Consider the following 23110-nt stretch of genomic DNA (forward strand, 5'->3'; position numbering starts at 1 on the left):
ATATAACGTGCATAAAACCTCTGTCTTATCTTTTCTCACAGGGGATTGGCTGTTACATGTTCCGCATCGATGACTACGAGGTGGTAGACGCCACGGTGCACGGCAACGCCGCCCGCTTCATCAACCACTCCTGTGAGCCCAACTGCTACTCTCGGGTCATCACTGTGGACGGCCTGAAGCACATCGTCATCCTGGCTTCTCGGCGCATTTACTGCGGGGAGGAGCTAACCTACGACTACAAGTTCCCCATTGAGGATGCCAGCAACAAGCTGCCCTGCAACTGCGGTGCGAAGAAGTGTCGCAAGTTCCTCAACTGAACAATTGAAAAAGAGGACTGGTAGGGTGTCGAGCAGCAGTGCCACGGCGTTCTGAGGTCCTCCCTACTGGGGGTTTGCCGTGGCACCGGCTGTAGGTCGGTTTCCTGGGTCCGGTCCGGTCCGGCGTAGGCGCCGGGTCTGTCGGTGTTTCTGCTGCTAGAACCACAGCAGAGGCAGCGGCCGTAGGTCGTACTGTACATACAGGAAGGGCCATTTTTGGAGGAGGGGCCACTCGTAGAAATTCAAACATATTGTGCCTCCTTTTGTCTCATTTACATTTGGCACGGGAAGTTTCGCCTTCAGAGGTGAGCTATGAAACGGTTTGAGCCTTCACAGCATTGCAATACAACAATAACTTTAATTTGGACATTTGGATGATAAAGTTACCCCTTCATCATTTATTTTTTACATTGGCCCATCCTCCTTCATTTTCTAGAAGTATGTTCTGGTCCACTAATGCTGAGATGTGAACATAGAAGAAAAAAAAATTCAAGAACTTGGTTCCTTTTTACACCAAAGTGCAATTTGTTGAAGGGACTTGGAACAGTCATTTTAATAGAAAGACAAATTAGAAACTTGTTAGTATTTCTGTTTGTTTTTGTTGTTTATTTTTATAAAACTCAGTGTCGGCTATAATTGATGCACATCTCCCTGTCTGAATGTGCCCTGATGCCTCCAGAGCCGTGGTGATTTACTGAACCGTTCCCCCTTGTGTGTGCGTGTGTGTGTGTGTGAGTGTGTGTGTGTGTACATTTAACACTGTAAATAGGAGCTGCTTGTGAATAAGCAGCCTGAGAAGAGCTGTACCGGTGGAAACACTAGGGGGAGCAGTGGCCACAGAAAGGAAGAGAGAGAAAAAGAGACACGGGTAGAAATGTAGATTTGTTAAAAAAAAAAAGCAAAAAGGTTATTTTTGTCCGTTCATGTAAAGGGTGATATCTGAGGTCGATAGCATCCGTCGTACTTAAATTGAAGTCTGACAGCTTGGTAGCTATGTAGACATGTTATTGATGGGATTCAAGCCTCTGGCCTGACAGAGTGAGGCAGCTAGAGATTCTGGTGGACTGACAGCCAAGGGCCTGGAGAACCCTACTGATGTGCTTTAGTAGACATATTTATAATTGATTTTTTTTTCCGGAGCCGTGATCCAGATAACAGCCGTGGATCTTACAGAAACATACAGACACACGCGCATGCTGTTATTATCAAAAATAGTTTTTGGTAATTCTATGAGCTCGGACTTTTTGAATCACGTTCCAAATTACAGCAGCAGAGAGAACCAAACTTCACGCCCTTGAATTGAATTTTCACACCGCTCGTTGTCTCCTTGGCCTGTTGTGATAACCGTTACTTTGGAAAATGTTTTTTTATTTGTATTAAGTCTTTTTTTTTTTAGTCTTGTCTTGTCATCTTTTTTATTATGGACAGGGAAATATCATGCTTGCTTTTAAAAAAACAAATGTAAATAATGTATATTTTTCTACAAAAAGACTTACAAAGCACTCACTAGTGAATAGCACTTAATGATGGTATTTATATTTTTAAAAAATTGTATTTATTTTATTGCCATTTTTGTAGGAAATAGAGGTTTACAAACACTAATGCTTGGTCTCTATGTTTTGTATTCCGCTGCCTTTTCAAAGTTGTTTTTTTTTTGTTTTTATTTGTAGCCTGAATGTTTTCGTTGATTCCAAAGACTGACACTGGTCTGTGGCTCGGTCCGTTGAGTTCAGTCCACCAGTTGCTCTCTCATCTATCCCGGGCCGTTTGGTCGGAGCTGATGTTATTTTTTATTGTTCCAGTTCTAGCTGGCAGTACGGCAGTCGTGAACTATTAATTATGCACTTGAGAGAGTTAAGATTGTTGATCCCTAGCAGATATCTCCTCTCTCCAGCCTTATTGTCCCCCACACCACATCACACCGAGAATCAAGTTCCACTTACAGGCTGCTGCTACCAGGCAGTCTCATCAAAACGAGTCGTTTTATTTCCCTCTTGTCACTAATCAACCCGTGGGTCGACAGGCTCCAGCAGACCGTGTTGTCCCTCTGCAGACTAAAAACAAAGAGGTGCCTTTACTTTAACGCGATCCACAGCATTCATCGTACCCCCGTTGAGCCAATCTGTTTACTAAAGTAGCCACTTGATCCCGGTGACCACTCACCTGTGCTCACCAGCGTTCAGAAATCACTTTTTATTCTCTCGCTCACTGTCGTCGTGGTTTTTGCCTTAGTTGTAAATGCCTCTTCTCTCTCACGAGCCTTCATGTCCCGGTCGGAACAATCGATTTAGAAGGTTTACAATGACTGGTTTCACTCTGCGACTAAAGTCTTCTGTCCCTTGTTAAAAAGAAAATTAATTTATTGTTGTCCACCGTTCATGCCGACTTCGTTATCACCTGAAGGCCGTTTAGCAGTCGCTCCCACGCTGCTTCTTGTTGTGAACTGAAAGAAAAAAAACATGACCCACACATGATTTGCACTTTAGCTGTGACACAGGCACTGAATAGACATAGGAAAACTCTTTCTACAGACAGACAATACAGCTCCAATGCTGAAACCACAAGCACAGATGGTCACTGAGAATACCTTTGAGTTTGTGCATCAGGCCCCTGATATATAAAAACTGAGTTTGGTCATCTTTGGTTGGTCTTGATGACTCCTGAAAGAGACGTTTGAGGCTCTAGCCAAGTGCACTTGACTCGTTTTTTTTTTTTTCCTGCAACAAAGTGAAGGCAGGGAGCACGCCAGCAGCCCTCTCCTTCCTGAAGGTGCAGTGTGTACAAACCTCGGCTGTGCTTTTCCACTTAGGGCTCGAGATCAGGTGCCCCCCCCCCCCCCCCCCCTGTCCCTAAACCAGTTGTACGGCTGCACCGACGTCGGGCTCGCTGAGTTCAGCTGCTAAGGTCAACGATGAATGTATATTCCTTCACGTCACCGGATAATGTTGATGCTTTGTTGCCTACATTTGTTTTCAGTTCTTGTGTCGATAACCCCCTGGTAGAGATATGAACAATATGTAGACGTGACCTCAAACTGGGCAGCAGCAGCAGCAAGCAGCGGTTTTCTTTTCAGCACTGGGAATAATACTGAAGCGTGAACAGCGGTGGCATTTCTGTCTGCAGGACAACAAGTTCTTACTCGGTTAGCTCTCCACTTCACGCTAGCGTCGGTGATAACGTGTTTACTGATGCCAAGGGCTCTGTCTACGGCTCTCACTCCTCGAGATCCACTTCTGAATTTCCAGTGAACAATAAGTCATTTATTTCACTGTTGGACGGCTTATATATATATATATATATATATATATATATATATATATACATACATACAACAAGGAAATGGTCTCCGTTGTTTCTTTGGACTTCATTTTACCACGCCACACCAGTGGCCCTTCTCCGTCATTATCTGTAACTATAGTATAAATACATAACAATATTATACAGAAACATGCATAGAAATTTCTTGTTCTTTAGTATCTATACAATATATGGAATGGACAGACAAACTTAGTTACAGTAGCAAAACAGCAGATTTATAACGGTTAATAGCAATGTTTCAGTGTACTCTATAATGGTTTTGTGTTACAGTACTATCAGATGAAGCTAACGTGCATCATTCTTCTGTATATTGCTGTGCCTGTGAGTGTTCCTTCGTCAACGAGGAGCACTGCAGTTTTGCTTTTCAAATATTTTTTTTCTGGAAAGGAACATTTTTATTTATTTTTTTTTTTTTAATGTGATGAGAAATGTAACTGTATTAATGTGGTTGTGAACTTCTTGAAGTCAGCCATTTTGTCCCCCCCCCCCCCCCCCCCCCCCCCTCTGGTTGTTGTAGTGAAGGTTTTTCTGTTTTCTTTTCTTTGTATGTTTTTAACAGGGACTTTTTAGACTTGATGTGGTATAAATTCAGAGTTAGGTCTGTGGAGACCTGTGGAGATCTCCCCGACGACCTCCCTCGCCTCCGAAGCTTTTGTTGTACTTATCACGTACTGGGTTTTTGTTTTGTTTTTAATAGAAAGTCATAATGCTGATGTTGAAAACATTTGATTTATTTATTTTGTGCAACATCCACCCTGAATTGTTCTTTTACAAGTCACGGTTCGGGAGCGTGTCTGGCGAGTACGTAACATGTATTTGTAATTTTCTAATTGTTTCGTGTGTATAGAAGTTATCAGCCTAGGATGGTATGTGGTGTCGCAGAGGGAGCGGAGGGAAGGACATGTGGGGAAAGAGGGATCATGGATCATGAACAGGCTTGTTTCTTATGCCTTGAATATACCTTTGTCTTATCAATATTCCTCCTGCTCTCTGTAATAATGGTATTCATGAGTTCAACAGTCATATTTTATCCCGTTTTTAACAGTGTTCGTTCAATACACATCAACAAAATGAAGGAAAACCACCACAGTGAAAATAGACCACAAACTACTTGGTTGAATGTATAATTAGGAAACAAAGTTGTATATAAGTGTAAAAAGAAAAGTTTCTAATCATGTTTATTTTCTATGCACTTTTTTATTTAAGTGATAGTTTAAATAATAAACATGTCTCCTTTACTCTTTGTTGTCTCTTGCCTCGTTTACTGAATTTATAAAAATAATTGACACTTAACGGGAGATACCAGTAGTTTAAAAAACAAACTCAACATGGACTACTTTGTCGCTCCTCTGGAGGTTTTATGTTATATTATATATTAAACTCAGTCAGTAATCTGTGGGCACCATAATGAGTTGTTTTAAAGGTCAAAACTGAGCTTTTTTCCCATTCAAGCACAGATGTTTTGGGAAATAAGTGCATTGTCACGCTATATCATCTTTAAAGAGGCACAGCGTCTGTGTTCACAGCTCCTCGTGATCAGGACATGTTTTTTTATTTTATTTTGAAAGGTAGGGCTGTTTCTGACTTCATGCCCAGACTAAAACTAAACTTATTCTGCTAACCCAATCTCACTTCTGCTACAACTTTTTCACCGCCGCCCACTAGAAATCTATTCCAATTGTTAGCTTGCCAAGTGGTCTAAATCAACAGTAAATCCTCTGAGCAGCAGTTTATGGACTTTAACAGGAAATTAGCAGACCCAGAATGTGCTGATTCAGGTGCTGCTAATTAAAAACATGCCCCCAACTCCCCCCATAAAACCTAGCCTTTTAAACTTAGTGTTTACCCATGTAGACCCATGTGTTCAGTCAGAGCAGTTTCACTCCTTGTTCTCAGTGGGAACATACATGCCACACCAAATACATATCTTATGTATAACTGTAGGGTGTGAGCACATATTAATAATCAAGTAAGTCATTTTAATTGCCTATGTTTGTGTCAATAACACATAAAGATGTGTTGATTTTAATGACATGATTTACTGTGTAGTAATTAAACTATTATACTTGTGGTTGGCCTATGGGCCAAATCCAGCTCTCCAGCTGAAACTTTCCACTTTTATGATTTACAGTTTTTATAGCTTACATACTTTTTCACAAATCTACGAAATGTAAAGACAAGCCTAATGTAAATCCATGTATTATCTCATGCTACCCATAGTTGTGCCTCATTCTGCACCAAGCTATTCAAACAGCACTAAGGTGTTGAAGTCCAATAATCCTAATCCTAGAATCATTCGACAGATAAATACTTAATCCACTTCATTTAATAATAAATCAAGTATTCCTTCAATTTAAAACACAGTTTTAATGTCATTGCTTAATTGACTATAACAGATCTGTGCCTCACAAACAAATAGGTGACAGTCCAACTGAAGTTGTATGATGATGACATTTTATCCAAAGACAACAGTAGACTTTAAGTCAACCATAACTGAAGCAGGCGACCGTTTATCCTTGTGGTAGCCTGTCAATTACAGCTGCAGTCTCGCATGTAACAATAATATGCATGTACTAGTCATTCTTTGCTAAATGAGTACAAACATAAGCGGCCTAAACGTACAATGAAAACAAAGGTCTAGTGGCTCTGTGAGGCTGTTTTTAGGCACAGTGGTGCTTTGAGCTTAATGCTAACATCACCTCTCTAACATGCTGTTTGCAATTATTTGATCATTAATCAAAGTATTAAACAAATACAAATTTTAACCTGATGATGGCACTAAATTCAAAACTAGGGGATCAATGGAAGTATTATAATTAAACATTAGAAGAAGAAGAATGTCTGCACCAACGTCAGTAGGATTAATTCTCTGGGAACCACCAATGTCTGTATGAAAGTCGGATCGATCCGTCAAACAGTTGTTGAGACTTTTCAGTCTGGACCAAAGTGGTGGACAGATCGATGTTGCCATCCCGAGAGCGAAAATGATTGTTGGACACAAACTTAACTCAAACAGTGTTATCAGTCAACTACTTTCTAAATTACAAACAACAAACATGTCGAGAACATGTAAACCTGTAAAACATTGGCCCATGGTCGAACATATTGCTGCCCCCATGTGTCACACTAAACACAGTCCTGCTCCAAGGTTTCGTCCTGCTCATTTTCTGTTTTCGTTTCTCCCACAGAGATGAGACACTCCACCGCCATCTACGGTTTTGGCACACTTCTGGCCTGTTTGGGGTCACTGCTGCACGATAACAGTGAAAGCATGTATTCCTTGGCCGAAACTCAAGGGAGCTGCTGAATTCAAGCAGCTCAAGTTTTAGCTTCCTTGCCAAAAAGATATTAAGAGCTCTTGCTTTATCAATTTAACACTGCCACTGAAGGATTACAGGGAGTAGGGGATTACCGTCAGAGAGTCTCGTCTGAGTGGGGGACTGATACTAGGATGATGTTATCTGGAAGCAAATTGCTTGGAGGCAGATAAAGAAAATCACAGAGTAGAGTAAATAAACTGTGATTGTATCTGTTTGCTTTTACGTCAGTTGACGTCTGTATTTATCTCTCTCTTCTGTCGTTTAAACGGTTGTGTTTTGTGTAAATAATCTCATGTAATAGAGCTCATTCTCTGCTGCAGTTTGATGCGGTGACTCTTTGACTTTTTCTGACCACAGCCCTCTGAACTCTGAGGTTCTGCCTTGGAGAGTTTCCCAAACACTGTTATGCAATCTCCCAAACATCGAACCCCTCCTTTCATATTGATTTAGTCACAATGTTGTTTTAGAGTTGGTTATTTCTCTTTTGTTTATGCTGGATTAACATCAAATATTTTCCTCTGTGTCCGCCCTGTTCTCTCTCTCCTCCCAGTCTCTAATTGGATTTCATTTCCGTTTCCTTTCACTTTTTCCCAGCCAGACGCTCTGGTTTGGAGGAACGGCTTTCAGTGGGTTCTCTTTGATGCACTCAAACATCAGCAGCAGCAGCTCCAGAAGACTTCGCGACACATCGTCCGGTAAGTTAAGTTTTTTTTTATATGTCTGAAGGCTTTAGTGTTGAGAAAGTAAGTCTTTTTTTTCCCTTCAGAGCAACCAATAAAATGTAAAAGAGTATAAAGTGTGTATTAGATAGGACTGCTTGATGGAGCCAGTCTTCTTATGGTCTAAAGATCTTAACCTGTTAAGTAGCCTACTAAAGCTGTCTTATAATGTGGTGAAGATAAAAGTACAATCGTTTTCTCTGAAATGTAGTGGTGTAAACAAATAATGTCGCAAAAAATACTGTACAAGTACCACAACATTGTATTTAAGTACAGCACTTGAGTAAATGTGCTTTCCATCACCGGCTCATTGCATTATTCAGCAACACAGGGTCAAAATAAAAGTGCAGCTCTGCCTTTAAGTGCCTGTTAGGGGGTTACAGTAAATGTGGATAATATCAGTACACTTCAGCTGGTCTCAATATGCCCAAAAATATTTCAGTCTTACAGAGAAATCAGATCTTTGAACTGCCTGTATATCTCAATCATCCAACATATATTACAGCAACCTACGAAAAGGAAATTCAAATTAAAGTCTGACAAATCTGCAACTTATGAACACACATTAAAAAACAAACAGTATAAACTGAGTCAGAAGTGTTTGTAGTTGTACAGTTGACACTGTCGTCTACATATTAGTGCCCTTTAAACGGCGGATTCATCTTTTGTTGGGTGATTAAAAACATTCATGTTTCTAATCATCAGAGGACTGATGGCAGACAGCTGTTCAGACTCTCCATTATTTGTCCTCTTGTCTGCGCTCCTCTTCTGCCAGGAACGCTGACATGCGTTTCTCTCTCCCTCTTTTTTCACTCACTGTTTCCTTCTGTTTTTACCCCCCCCCCCCCTCCTCCCCGCTCCTCTGTGTTATTTTGCAGCTGTTGTGGATGCAAGCTTTAGATTCCAATTAGGAGACCTCCAGAGAGATGACAAAAAAAAAACTCTTAGCGGTTCTCATCATTGTCACAAACCACAAACAGCAAGTTTTAACCATAAACATGGAATCCACAAGAGAGCTGTGTGTACTGTTAGACAGCTGTGAGTCCTCCTGCGCAGCTCACCAGATCACTTCATGGTCCTGTGACGCCTGTCCTGCTGCCAGACAGACAGACGGCCAAACAGGGCAACAGGCTGTGGAGCCGAGCTGCCCAAAGACCCTGCAGGAAAACATACGGTCCAGGCAGCGTCACAATGAGATTGAGGTTCACACACAAGCAGGAAAAAGGAGCAGACAGAAAGACAGAGAATTTTGTTGATGACATTTTTAACCGTTGAATGTGTCTGTGAGTAGTTTCCGAGACGCCTGTCTGGTTTTCAGCATCTGTTTTGTCATCATATTTTTTTCACGAAGACGTGATTAGTCATTAGCTCAGGACTTTGTATTGCTGTCATTCTTCTGAATTGACTGACTGGCATTCACACAAACAAACGTTACACATGCTCTTTTATTTACATGGATTTATGATCTCTGCAATTTGACCAACAATGTCAAACAATTAAATTATGTCTATGTTTAGGTTTTGAGTTATTTATGTAAAAGTTAGATCAGTCCGGGATCATAGATGATGGTCTTTTCTGTCCCCCCCCCCCCCTCCCCCTTCCCACCACGTGCTTTCCCTGAAACAGAGCATGCTGTTCTTGTTATCATGACTCTCAACCCATTATTTGAGGAAGCTGAATCACCTGTTGGAACCAAAAACTGCATTTGTGTTAATAAAACAAGCTTCATGTGGAACTTGTTACAGTCAAATCTCCGTAAAAATCTTAAAGATTTTAGATTTTTTAAAGATGTCTACCTGAGTAGAGAAGGACACTTTCATGAGACATCTGTGCTAAATTACTGGCTATTTCTTTACAGTTTTGGCGGTACTACCGACATCCAATGAGTAATGCCAATTCAGTCATGTAATAGAGTTATTTCAGTTTTACTTTGTCTTCTAACCAAATTGGGAACTTGTTGAAAAACATAAACTAGTTTTTCAGGTAACAGGTCTTCTTGAGAGTCCTTAAATCCATGTGATAAATTCCCTCCAACTGCAACTGAACTGAAGCTTTTAATCCTGTGCCGCAGCATATTTGTAGGTGAACTGAATTTTACTGCAAGTCCTCAAATTACGTTGTAAAACACTCATTACAGTGTGTTTACACAATTTAAACATGTATGCTCTTCTGGCGCCTGTGTTCTGATGACGTTTGATTTGAAGTGATGTTTATGTGGTGCACTCTTGTTTAACTGGATCATATTATCCCACTGTATGTAGTCCAGCTCAAACTTTGGTGTTACTCGTCCACAGACTTGTTTGTAACCCGTAATGTTTCCTTTATCTTTACAAGACTAAAATCTATTTATCTTTTCTCCCTCAGCCCTGACACTGCAATGACCTCACTCTGGCTGTTGCACTCCCTCCTTCTCCTCCAAGTCCACCTTTCCAACCAGTTAGAAGACAACAAGATCCCTCCCAGTCTGTGTACTGGTCACCCTGGTATCCCGGGCTCTCCTGGAGCTCATGGCAGTCCTGGTCAGCCAGGGAGAGACGGGAGGGACGGGAGAGATGCTGCTCTGGGGGAGAAGGGACAGAAGGGGGACGCGGGAGACCCAGGTGCTCTATTATTACATTGATTTATGTGTGAGTGTGTGATACATGTCCGCTGTTGACGCTCATGTCTGTGCTCCTCCAGGTGAGACAGGAGTGCGAGGCCTGGCCGGAGACAGCGGTGACCCAGGAGTAAAGGGAGAGAGGGGACAGGCGGGAGAGTGCGCAGTGGCCCCCAAATCAGCCTTCACTGTCAAACTAACCGAGGGCCACACTTTGCCCCTCACTGTGGGAGATGCGGTCCACTTCGACAAGGTCGTGATCAACGAACAGGGCGACTACAACACAGAGACGGGACGCTTCACCTGCAAAGTGCCAGGAGTTTACTACTTTGCCGTCCACGCCACAGTCTACCGCGCCAGCCTCCAGTTTGACCTGATGAAAAATGCACACACAGTGGCATCTTATTTTCAGTTCTACGGCAACTGGCCCAAACCGGCGTCCCTGTCAGGCGGCTCCATGCTCCACCTCGTCCCTGGTGACCAGGTGTGGGTCCAGATGGCTCTGTCAGAGTACAGTGGATTTTACTCCAGCACCAAGACAGACAGCACCTTCACTGGCTTCCTGGTGTACTCAGACTGGAAAAACTCTGCTGTGTTTGCATGACATGGGCTCATGAACCAAAGCAAAGTCATATCCCACTTTGGGAAATCATCCACAACCTGTTTTTTGTTTGCTTATTTCAGTTTTCTTATTGAGAAGTGAATGGGCCGTGACTTGGTCCATCTGTGTTTGTGTAATGAGTATTAAACACACCAGGCAAATTTACCTGAATGGCACATACCGTACTGGTGAGGCGTGAGGTACATACACGGTTTATTCAGTGTCTGTTCTTCAGTTGCAGCCTTCAAACTGCTGTGACACTTACTTCTTGTAACAGATGTTGTGAAAGCAGCCTCCAGCCTCCTCCAGGCCACAAATTCAAACAGCTTTTATGTTATTATTGCGCTTTGTTTCCCGTCAATATCTGCTGCAGCAAACGTGAAGAATGAATAAACCATCTTAGTTTTTAAAACTGACTGACATATTTTTGGCCATAAATACCAGTGCACACTGTGTGAGGAGATCAGTTTTACTTATTGTTGCAATAAGTTATCAGTTCTACACTTTCAAATCAATCTCCAAAACATGATATTTGGGTCACCATCTCATAACATGCCAGACTGTGCACGCACCTGACTGCAGTGGTGGGAAAAGTACTCAGATCCTTTACTAAAGTAAAAGAACCATTAAAACAATGTGAAAACACCCCGTTTCATGCAAATCCCCTCGCATTAAAACTCCTACTTAACTTTAACTACGTCTGTATCATCAGCAAAATGTACTTAAAGCATTTAATATCAAATTGTTAATACTGAAGTATCAATGTGTAAGTGACATTGTTATACTATTGAAGCTGGTTGAGGTGGAGCTAGTATTAGTCATCTTATATACAGTTACAGATAGATGTTTTGATCCAGTGGTGTCCAACCTAGGGGTCACAAGATGAATCTGAAAGATTGTGAGAGGAAAGATTATGATGCAGAAAATATATTTTTATCTCATTAAGCCTTAAATTGTTATTCAAATGAGACCATCTAAGAAGTTTGGATGGTAAATCCTCTGTGCAGGAGCCGGAAACAACTTCAAGACATCTGAAACACGATAAGGGACTTGAGGAAACGGGTCAATAAAGGGCTGTTAAAAATGTTTTTTTGTTGTTAAAAAAGTTTTTAAAATCTAAAATCTTAATCTGAAAAAGTAACTAATAGCTATAACTGTAAATAATGCAGGGCGGTAAAACTGCAACCTTCTGAAATGTAATGGAGTAGAAGTATAAAGTTGGATGAAATGGAAATACTCCAGTAGTACCACAAAAGTACAATGCTTGAGTAAATGTACTTTGTCACTTTCAACTATTGCCAAATTGGTCAACTTTTACTTGGCATTTATATCGATTGAATCCACCCGATACACCCAACTCTTTGGTTCCCATACCCAAAGCACAACCCAAGTAAATACCACAATGAGAACGTCTGGAAATTATTCATTTTCCACTGGAATTACACTGTTTACTTCGGCCTATAATGGTTTCACCAAACACTGTGAGACTCTCCAGCCACAAGTCAACACTGGGAGCTGGTTGATGTAAGTCACGTCCTTCTTCCCGTCAGGGATACTAGTTTAAAACAATGATGACATATTAGTTTCCCAGTTTACTGAGCTGAGTCTCTCCCATCGTCTCCTGACATCTTTCTTGAGGCGTGGGTTGTTTATTTAGGAGGGTAAACAATGACGAAACCAGAACCCAAGTAATGTCGTTGTGTGCCTGTGAAGTACACTACCTCACACATGAGGAAATGTTATTTTCCCTTCACTCCCTGAGACTCCTACACATAATTAAGCTTTGAATATGTCCTCATAAGAGTTCCCTCTATGATAGAATGAGAGAAGCAGGGAGTTAATCAATCTTCCCCTGGCGTCAGCCAGTGTTTTCCGTTAGTTCAGCCTGTAAATCGCTCTGTTTTGAAGCTGATGGCCAAGCAGTGACATCAATCCCTGAAATACTGAGCTCTCATTGGTCGACGTTGGTTTGTGGTTGGTGTCTGTGGTGAAGAAAAGGCAGGCGTTTGGCATATAAATCCTTACTGCAGATACAATGTAGTTTATATGGTGAGACACTGTGATAGACCACATGCACTATAGGCCACCTACTGTAAGATATGTTTGACAAGCCGCCAAAGTGTCTGTAAACTCTATTCATTTCTCATTTTATTTAAGTTCATATTATACTTTTTGTACATGTTATATCCTTACATCATCCCCAATAGACTGCTTTAAAGAAATACTTCAACATTTCTACCCCAAAATACACATTGTTACTGAATATTTAGACAATCTTGCCGTTGCCATCATCTGTCGTTTTTATAAAAAAATGTTGTACATCTGAGAGGGATGAGAGGGAAGTCTGGGTCAGCCTGTTGGCCTGTTGCCACCGCGACCCGACCCCGGATAAGCGGAGGAAAATGGATGGAGAATGGATCTCAAACAAATGAGATTTAAAGTGTTAATTTGTGAGTTTTAGAGGTTTTGTCACCTTTGGACAGAGTCAGGCTGTTTCCCTCTGTTGCCAGTCTTTATGCTAAGCTATGCTAATTGGCTACTGGTGGAAACACAGTAGTGTTAGTAGTTTTGACCTTCTCACCTAAATAACTCTTGGCAAGAAAGCAAACAAAGTGTATTTCCCTTAACTATTCCAGTAAAGCCCTCTCCACACTGCCAAGGACTAAAATATACAAAATAAAACCTGTCATTTGTGTGTATTTTTAGAATACAAACTTCTCCTCAGGTAGATGATCCCCAAATTACCAGAAACAATATGACTTCATTGTCCTCAATGAGAGGGTATCTCCAAAACAAAATGAAGATATGTGCACATGAATTCTGATCCTTTAAAACTAAAACAGGATTTGAAGACAAAGACAAAGTATTCCTGATAAACGCAGGGAGTCATACAGCTAAAGTCTGAGAGTAAATATGCTGTCAGCAACTACATTATTCTCAGTCTTTTGGTTGAGATGGTTCATCTGTAGTTGGAGGTGCTCCTTTGTCCAGCAGGGGGCAGTAGTGCATCATTGTTCAGCAGCTAAAACGTTGTCTGTGGGAACATCTGCATAGCAAAGTATCACGTATCATCACTTTGTGCTCCACATTATGAAGGACTGATCACATTATGGAGGACCGATCACTCCAACCATCTGTATCAACAGTCTGTGAGACCTGAGGTGACTTTGTGATGTGTGGCTGTGCTTGAAAGAAGCTTGAACTGTCTGCACACACACACAGATTCGTGTGGTATGAATAACTTGATATGCAGCCACTGAGGAGAGGGTTTTACGCTACTCTGATAACAACAGCTATGACTTTGTATTACATGTTGAGGACTATTTTTGAACGCGTTCAAAGACTATAGACGACAGTTAGGCTGTTATGTCAAAACCAGGAAACAATATTTCATTTGTAAGGTGCTCTCTGAGAAGATTTCCAAAATGAAAAGTTGTGCAGTTCAGTCTTTTGAGAGTATTTATTGAATCGGATATTCAGGGTGTTCAGGATGCTTCGATGGCCTGTTTTACTGCAAATAGTCTCTCTCAGTCGAAGAAGGTGAAAGTTCAAGTAGCACGGAGGGCTCCTACAAAGAGCCCTCTGACCTGATGGCTATCATCCAGCTTTAATCTCCATGTGGCCTATTCATCACACAGTGTATTTATTCAAGACTGTCAGGATTATCTGGATTACTTACAACAAACCTCTTAATTACAGTTGAGTCAGAGTTGGGTGGAGGCCAGCACTAATGAGCTGCCTGTCTCCTCTTTATCTCTTCACGTCGCTGGCAAACTCTTGTTTTCCATCTTAATTCAACGGCACCGTTTCCTCTCTATTCTGTCTTCTCTCACCTTTTGTAAAGCTCAAGATGTCATCCTCTATGTGTGAAACTTTGGTCCTTTTTGAACTTGCCGAAAATAAACTCTGTGGCAAACAAACGTTTATGATACTTCAGCAAGATAATCTTCAGAAATGAAGCGTGAAGTAAAGAAGTAAGGAGCTAACGTTAGGCTATAAAGGAACCACACCACGGTCACATGACTTCACTTCACCACCACGGAGCTAAAGGCGAACTAGCGTTGACGTGATGATGTTTAGTAGTTTCATAAAAGCAATTGTTAACAACCACAGGCCTTATTTCAGGCAAACCAAAAACCCAAACCCATTAAAAAAAAACAATTAACTTCGAGATGAAGGGAAACTAGAAGTGCAATAATGCTGCTAACTCATTTGCAAGTTTTAGGACTCATTCCTGCAGTACTCTATAGAAACGTCCACTAAAACCGTTTCATATAGGCTCATCTATGCAGAGAAATTCTCTTATTGTTTATGGTAAATGGTAAATTGACTGTACCTGCTTTAACACATGTCATCCTTCACCCATTCACACCCATTCATACACTGATGACAGGGGCTACCATGCAAGGCGCCACCTGCCCATTAGGACTATCTAACATTCATACAACATTCACACACCGTATGCACAGCTACGGGAGCAATTTCTAAGTGTCTTGCCCAAGGACACATCGACATGGACTAGCGGGGGATCGAACCAACGATCATCTGATTGAAGGACGACTCTGCGGAGCCACAGTCGCCCCCACAAAGGGAGGTCACAGGTCAGGGTTGACTTGCTGTTTGTAGCTGGTGACCATCTTCGTTTAGCAGGGTACATGCTCACTGTTGTGATGGCTTGAACCCCTCTGGTTTCCCACTCGTTAAGACACCAAGATCAAAGCACACAGCTTAGACATGATGGAGAAATTAAGAGTCAGGGTAAGAGACGGAGACAGTGATCATAAACAGAAAAAAATAGAGCCTGAGTGAGGCAGGGAAGAGTGCACGAGAGTCTGACATTTTCCCACACTGCTCTCGGCCAGGACCACCAGGGTCAAAAGGAAGAGGTCGAATCCCCGGAGTATAAAGCTCTCCTCGGTTTACCCCTCCCTGCTCTTCCCCTGACATTAAACTTCCTCTCCACTGTTAACGCTACTCTCACTCACAACTAACACATAAACACTGCTTAGGCTGGGCTCAAGGGTCAGGAGACAATAAACAACTCCTGGATTTGTTTTCTGGTCTCTAACAAGACCGTTTCATTTGTGATCGTCCAGCTGGAACCTGAGCACACCTCTCAGTTATAAAGACGCCACGATTTCATGTCTCCTGCTGAGTCACACATGACGTCAGTGCCGTTAAATTAGTGGATCAATCAAGATGCCAATGTGATGTCCAGACACAAATTAATTAAGAGCATCACGCATAAATCATTTTATTACTGTAAAAAATACCCTAAATATAAATATATTGCAGATTAATGTCATTTCATGCATTCCTTTATCGTAGCAGATGTCCGGTATGAAGCTGGAGATATTTTTAGAGACAACATTGGGAACGTGAATAAAGTTGTAAACCACAAGGCTCTGATGAATTGTCATATGGTGGTCCCATGTGACCATTAGGGGCCCACTCCTCAAACCCTGCAACCCTACTGCAGCCCCCCAAAAACACTCCCTTTATCTAAACATGAAAGTTCTCAACGGTTTCATTCTCTGTTCGTTTCAAAAACAGCGTTGACAAGTGAAAGTAATCTATAATCTTGTGTGTCCAGCCCTCGTGGAAATACTTCCCACTGTACTTCAGTTGTAAAAAATCTGCATCCCCCCTCTTCATAAGTGAGTCCCGGGAGCATAACGCAGTCTGTGTGGGCCTCATGAGGAAAACCAAATTTGGTAAAAGATACAGACGCCAAAGCTTAAAATATGTGAGTGTTAGTAAACGATGTAGGTAGGAATGTAAGATGGAAACGTGGTTCTCTACTCTGCTTTACATCCATGCTGATTGCTACACAGGCCTTTTTCTTTTTGTACAGCTTGTCATAGTAGAAAAAGCACAGGTGTTACTAATGACATTAACGATCGCTCCGTTCTTTTCAAGTCCCATTGACTCACAACAGCGTCACAGTGAGCCAGCATGAACAGCACCAGGACACTGAAACTGTAGCAGCTAAATGGAATTCAGCCATCGTTAATTTGATCATTTACACCTGTTCCCTCATGTGACATTGGAAATTTCCTCTGGGGAAAAAAATGCCTTTGTGATGCCTGCTCTGTTTATGGTCGAAGAGTTCAGCGGTGACAACATCTACACGGATTATTACACGATGGACTGATAAAGATCACAAAGAGTTTCAGTCGTTGTTTTATTATAAACAGAAAAGTTGCCGTTATGTGGCAGTCATCGTATTTAAAAAAAAAAAAAAACACAAGTTACATTCATGTATCCAAATCACATTGTCCCACATTGTGTCATACAAACTGTAGGTAACAAGAGATGGTCAGGTGAGCCGTTTTCAGTCCACTGCAAATCTTATATTAGGAATGCCATTGGCATTTTAGGAATAGTCCATAATGCCGACAGCCTCTTGTATTGTCAGTAATTGGTCAAATCATACAAATTATTTTAAGAAAAAAAAAAGGGTTTGATAGATCTGACTTCACACGATAATGGTGGAGGGTCACAACTCTGCCCTGTAAACATTAAACACCAATCAATATCAACACTTCAACAAATGAAAAAAAAAAAAATAAAAAAAGCAAATGAAATTGTAAAGCGTTATTAGGTTATGGTCCTCTTACACAACAGAAATCTACGTTTTATTAAAATGACAAAAAGGAAAAGGAGAACCTGCTATGGATTATGTGTCGGTGGAAGACTGGAATAAGCTCTATCAATAGAACAAATGACTGGAATAAAGCTGTATTCTATCAGGCCTGACTGGAAGAATACACTTTCCTTAAACACAGAAAACCGTCTTTACGTGGCTCTGTGAGTAGTGGTCGTCATGTACAGAAGTGTTTCTAAATGTTATACACGCACAGCATTCATTCATACAGCGCGTGAGGAATCAGTCGTATACTCATGCAATAAAGCACAGTTTTATCTTCTTCACAGCTTGGCCCGCTGAAAGCACAACATTTCTTAAGACATGAGCGGTGGTCGACATTTCACCATCGTGGGGGGGGGGCACTGGCGGGTCACAATGGCAACAAGACCTGAGACTCAACATGGCAATACTGGAGTATCTCAACAGGTGCACTCTTTGTGCCAAAACAGACTGTAGCCGTGTCCCAAATCCACACCGCAAGCTTACCCTAAGCAGAATGTTAGTGTGTTGTGTGTTCACAGGTGACAGAAACACTATTCTCTCCCACAATGCAATGCACAAAGGACGTGCAGGAGCTGTTCACAGCTGTGTGGAGGATGATGAAACCGTTCTTATATATTAGTTTGATTAACATCCGACAGTGTGAGTATTATGTTACTTCCTATTCCTTTAGTTGAAAAAGTTAAGTATGATGATTACTTATATGCCAGACTGCAAAAAAAACGTTTACTATAAACATAAGTATATAGTACATAGTGTACTATATACTTATGTTCCATGTAGTCCACCCCCCACAGATCCTCTTCTGTTGGTCTCTCATAAATACACGTCCATAGTGTTGAGGATCATGTGCCGACAGAGCGGGCAGTTCTGTTGATATATGGGCTGCCTCAACAGGATGTTCGTACAGTCGCTACACAAGCAGAGGTGCCTGCATGGCAGCAGCACCACCGTCTTGGTGCAGTCCTGACAGATCACACACTTCTTCCTGTCCTCCTGCTCCTTCAGCAGAGTCAGCAGATTCTCAGCAGGTAGAGGTTTTCCGCCTTTGCCTGAAGACGACTGCTTCTTTAGCGGTCTGTCTATGCTCGATGACGGGAAAACTAAGTCCAGCAGCTCCTGGTGTGCTCCATCTCCCGCTCTTCCATCCGGCGGGTCCCGCCTCTCCTCTCTGGGGTCTCTGGGGTCGCCATCGCCGCGTACTCTGCTGTTGTTGTCCCTGCTGAGCTGTGTCCTCAGAGCTAAACCTAGCTGGCTGCTGAGTCCAGACAGCTTCTGCCAGAGTCCTCTCTCTAGCAGGCAGAGGTGAAGGAATATTCGTCGCAGGCGCTGCATGGCACCACGGAAAAAATGTGGGGCGCTCTGCAAGGCTGAGGCGAGGCGGTTGTAAGCCAGATTAAGTCTGTGCAAGGCAGGAAAAAAGTTTATGTAATCTCCAACTCGCACAGCTGCCTGTCGGGTCAGCTCTGGGTTCAGGTAGGCGGTGGTGGTTAGAGCGATAGTAACAGTGAGCAGGAGACCGTAGATGTTCAGTATGAAGATGCTGACAAACATCTGAACCAGCGAGACCAAAACGTCCAACATCAGTTTACAGGGCGACCACAGGAAAGCCGAAGTCCCAACCAGGCTGCTGTACAGAAAGGTGAAGGAGGTCAGCGCCAGCTCCAGCACAGTCTGCAGCGGGCTGGAGACCGTCTGCCACACGCTGGCCACCACCGTGTAAACGTTCTGGGTGGCGATGAGTGCATAGTTGACCACGGTGTTGGTGAAGTAGACCACCAGGCTGACAGCGATGCCACAGCCCTCCAGCACAGACAGCATACCTCGACACAGGTGCTCCTTCCCACGAAGCAGGACGTGCATGGACAGGTAACCCACCATCTTCAGGCTCTCCAGCAGCCCCTCCAGAGCCAGCACCACGCTCCCCAGCATGGTGACGGTACCGTGGGCTACGTTGGACGTCGCCTCTGCCATGGACATCAAGCAAAACAGGGCTAAGTTGCCCAACTCCACCACGGAGTTGAGGAGAAGGGTGGGCAGGCTGGTTATGAAGGTGATCACCACGAGGATCGTCCGCACCACGCTGTGGACGATGACGAAATTCAGGTCCAGCATTAAGCAGACGGCGTCCAGGCATTTTCCTACAGTGGCGACTACAACGTTCACCAAACCCATGGTAGTGTGTCTTTAACTCGATGTTTACCTCTCAGTGCTCTCGGGTTGTCTCCAAGCCAAAGTCCATGTCTTGTTTACTTTGCTCAGGGCGAGATCCTCAGACGCTAGCTGACGCTACATCACGTTGTCCTTCGTGTCAGGCGGGGCAGCACACCGTGAATCGTTCCGTTGAGTGGACGATGCAGTTAATCTTCATATTTTCCTCGTATTTGTTCGGCTAAAGCGACGAGCTAACATAGTAAACACACGCGTTATCGTGGCGGATGTTTAGTTTCAAACGAGAGGCGGACACTTCCGTTTGTTTTCCGGGTTTCGTTTTGGCTCTCCGTTCAAAGCATGGTCCAAAAAACAGTTGACTCGTTAAATTGTCAGTTTACAACACGTGTTGTATGTGAAGGTAACAGGCAAAATCAAGAGAGACGGAGAGAGCACACAAAAAGCTTCGACGTGTTTACCGTCGTGACTGTGGCCGCCATATTTGTTTTGGTCGCAGATGCTGACCTCTCCAGTTCACCGGAAGTAACTGGAGAGGTGTTACTTCCGGTGATCATATCCACTAATCTAAATATACAAATTCAAATCCTCATTTTTATATTACTCATTAATAGGCATTCAATAAGAGAGATAATGATAAACACGATTAAAATTGACTTTTTAAGAAAATAAAAAAGGGAAAAAGAGAGTGATACACCAGAAAAACAAATCTTTATGATCATGAAATGGACTTTTCTCTCTCTCTCTCTCTCTCTCTCTCTCTCTCTCTCTCTCGCTCTCTATGTAGAGATTGTCTGTAATTATTGTATGTAATTATGCTCAGTTCATTTTAATGAGCTCTCTCTTTTTAATTTTTTTATTATTGTTTGTTTTCAGGTCTCAAATATTTTTAAATGTAGTACTTCTCCCCCAGAATTATTTATAAAATACAGAAGATTGTAAACCTTTTTTTGTTCTTCGAAACTGTGTGTGTGTGTGTGTGTGTGTGTGTGTGTGTGTGTGTGTGTGTGTGTGTGTGTGTGTGTGACAGAGAGAGAGAGAGAGAAGTGATGAAATTGATTGCAGTCAATTTTCAGCATTGTGATCTTTCATGCCATCACCAGGGTTTTCCAGTTTTCCAAACTCATTTCACTTACATTAACACAATGCGACTTGTTGAGCCATACTCTCCCATTACCTCAGCCACTTTAATGACAATGAACCACAAAAGCTTTGTAATCCTGAACAATATCAACAGTATTTCCTTCCTTGCCCTGTGCCTCATCCTCCCCATCTGAGATGTTCAACACTAGCAAAGGGAAACTCTGTCTGATACGATCATGGGAAATCCTGTTCTGAACCTTTGGACACTTGGCAAACAGCATTTGTTTAAGCATTTAATGATACAACAGGGATATGTAGGAGCAATGCAAGAAGCTATAAAAGGTCTTACGCATTTCTTTGTCTCTGGCAGAGAGCTTCTTGTCCTGCTCCTTTTATGGTCACTAACCTTCCGCGTGGTCCTTTAGCAGGCCAGTCGTCAGTTTCCTCCGTTTGTTTTCTGGTTCAACCGAATCCTTCCTCTGTAAATGACAAGAGGTTACAAAGGCTGGCTTTCATCCGAAACTTTCTGCAGCCTCCCTAAGTGTCCACATTTTTCTGTCTACTTTTAACTCAAGAGTATCTGTATAGGTATCCAATGTCATAGAAATCCATTTCTAGGAAGGAGGCCTCTCACAACAATGATGGAGGCTATTTAATAGAACAACGGTAATTGGTTCCTCTTAACTTTTTGTTGGCACACAACATCCACAGCTGCCTCAAAGTGTGTTTCTTCCAGATTTATTAGCAGTCTCGATGGTGCTTGCATTCACATTCACTCCATCAGCAGAAGTAGCAGCAACCTGAGAGCACCACTCCAGCTTAGACAGCGATTGGCCATTTGTCAATGATGACAAACCCTGAATTCCATCGTAAACTAAGATCTGGAAGCTGTCTCCTCAGAGACGTTTACTATGGAATACAAATAATCTAAAAAAAATAATGGGCAGAACTAAATTGTACACACATGGGAAACAAAAGAAGCTTGCACAGGATGAAACGGAAACAGCAAGACAAACCAACCCTTTGACGCATTTACTACAAGGAGCTGAGGGCCCACAGATGACTGATTTACAGCAATTAGGCTTCTCACCCGCTGAGTCACTTCCACCTCTTTGTCTGTTCCTTCATTCCTCAGCAACAAGTTTTTACCGCTCTGTGCCAGTCCCATGTGTAGATAAAATCAATTTATCAGTGCAATCACAGCCACTTGTCTTGTTGAATATCTCTAAATGTAAAGTTAAATGTTATCTATAACGTCTTAGAAATTGAGAGTAATCACAACAGTTTCAAGCTCTTTTATGGCTTGAAACTATTACACTATTAAAAGACTTACTTCGCAGAAAAAAACCCCCCCTAATGCCAGATAAGGGTGCTGATATTTGGCAAAAACGTGGATTATGTTGAAATGACAAAAAAAACGAATGAGATATAACGTCTTAATTAGTGAGATTTAGAGGTGCTGGTGACTCTGTCCGGCCATTTCCCTCTGTTTCTTTGTGCTAATATAACTGGGTGGCTGTTGGCTTTATAGGTTCATAGTTAGATCACATAGTGGTATCAATCTTCTCATCTAACTCTTGGCTAGAAATTGAATAACAACATTTCCCCAAATTTGTCAAACTATTCCTTTAATGTCTCCTCCACCCTGCCAATGTAAAGTTCCTGTGGGGATGATGTTCAGATTTCTCCAGATTACAGTTATATAAATTCATAATGTTTTATAGAACAAGATGTCTTCTAATGGTCGGAAGTAAACTCCAACACATTGCCCACTGTAGTGACCGAACCATTTTTTAGCGCAGACCTCCTCACAGTCTCTTGATAATCTGTCATTGTGGTCGTGACTTAAAGTTTTGTGTTGTGTTCCCAGACTTCGGTTCATTTTGGGATGTAGAGTTCGGATCATCTGATTCAATGATGACTTTGGCTGCCAGCCATGTACACTCGCCTTTACATAAATTTACTTTCAGAGTACATCTTGTGTGAATGTTTTAGATAGATTTTAGGAAGGCGGCAGACCAGAAGCTTCTCTGGGAAAACACAAACTCCAAACAGTAGAAGTCACTGGAGTGCAGACCGGTTCGAGACCCAGAGCAGGACCCTGCATTCCTCAGAAACCCTCCGCCTCGAACACGCTGCCTTCATTACGCGCTGAGCAGACGAACAAGGGAGGGATGGAAGTCTGAGAAAAAAGGTGATAAATTACTGGAACAAAAGACTGATTTCAGAAAAAGACAGAGTGATGATTTTACTGATGTGACTCAGAAAGATATGAATAGGATGACTACGACCGTGGAGGTCCCTCAGCGTGACTTTCCTGTTCTGTGAATTGTCTTCT

At 42.2% G+C, this 23110-nt stretch overlaps 3 protein-coding genes and 1 long non-coding RNA gene across 9 annotated transcripts in view; 2 read left to right on the forward strand and 2 right to left on the reverse strand.

Moving 5' to 3' along the window:
* The window catches only part of kmt2a (lysine (K)-specific methyltransferase 2A), a 36444-nt gene extending 31566 nt beyond the window's left edge, over positions 1-4878 (forward strand). For all 4 annotated transcript variants that reach the window (XM_076099998.1, XM_076100002.1, XM_076099999.1 and 1 more), the window contains one exon: positions 42-4878. In XM_076099998.1, coding sequence (XP_075956113.1) covers positions 42-317 — 276 coding nt within the window. In that variant the 3' untranslated portion in view covers positions 318-4878. The remainder of the gene's footprint in view (positions 1-41) is intronic.
* Positions 4117-21312, reverse strand: LOC142958949 (uncharacterized). The gene is made up of 3 exons (XR_012956181.1): positions 21179-21312; positions 10062-10234; positions 4117-8831 (listed from the first exon to the last, which is right to left on the reverse strand). It is a non-coding gene; the product is annotated as an uncharacterized LOC142958949 (long non-coding RNA).
* Positions 5008-17205, forward strand: c1qtnf5 (C1q and TNF related 5). 2 transcript variants are annotated; one of them, XM_076100013.1, is made up of 4 exons: positions 5008-7650; positions 8553-8957; positions 10039-10274; positions 10354-17205. In XM_076100013.1, the coding sequence occupies exons 2-4, from the start codon at positions 8950-8952 to the stop codon at positions 10872-10874; spliced, it is 765 nt and encodes a 254-aa protein (XP_075956128.1). In that variant the 5' UTR covers positions 5008-7650; positions 8553-8949; the 3' UTR covers positions 10875-17205. The 2 variants fall into 2 exon arrangements, with proteins under 2 accessions (XP_075956128.1, XP_075956129.1); XM_076100014.1 differs by lacking the exon at positions 8553-8957.
* Positions 17037-20194, reverse strand: rnf26 (ring finger protein 26). 2 transcript variants are annotated; one of them, XM_076100012.1, is made up of 2 exons: positions 19724-20194; positions 17037-19603 (listed from the first exon to the last, which is right to left on the reverse strand). In XM_076100012.1, exon 2 carries the CDS (start codon positions 19498-19500, stop codon positions 18337-18339), a length of 1164 nt encoding a protein of 387 aa, XP_075956127.1. In that variant the 5' UTR covers positions 19501-19603; positions 19724-20194; the 3' UTR covers positions 17037-18336. The 2 variants fall into 2 exon arrangements, with proteins under 2 accessions (XP_075956127.1, XP_075956126.1); XM_076100011.1 differs by having other exon boundaries at positions 17037-20194.
* Positions 21313-23110: the final 1798 nt, after the last annotated feature.

The sequence above is a fragment of the Anarhichas minor genome, unplaced genomic scaffold (genome assembly GCF_050575085.1).
Source record: "Anarhichas minor isolate MPS153535 unplaced genomic scaffold, ASM5057508v1 ptg000026l, whole genome shotgun sequence".
NCBI lineage: Eukaryota > Metazoa > Chordata > Actinopteri > Perciformes > Anarhichadidae > Anarhichas > Anarhichas minor.

Bases quoted from the DNA above. Each gene is read 5' to 3' on its own strand.
- c1qtnf5 (XM_076100013.1), top strand. The intron at 10,275-10,353 runs GTGCTCTATTAT...GTGCTCCTCCAG, and splicing joins GGGGGACGCGGGAGACCCAG to GTGAGACAGGAGTGCGAGGC.
- rnf26 (XM_076100011.1), bottom strand. From the start codon at position 19,695: ATGGGTTTGGTGAACGTTGTAGTCGCCACTGTAGGAAAATGCCTGGAC.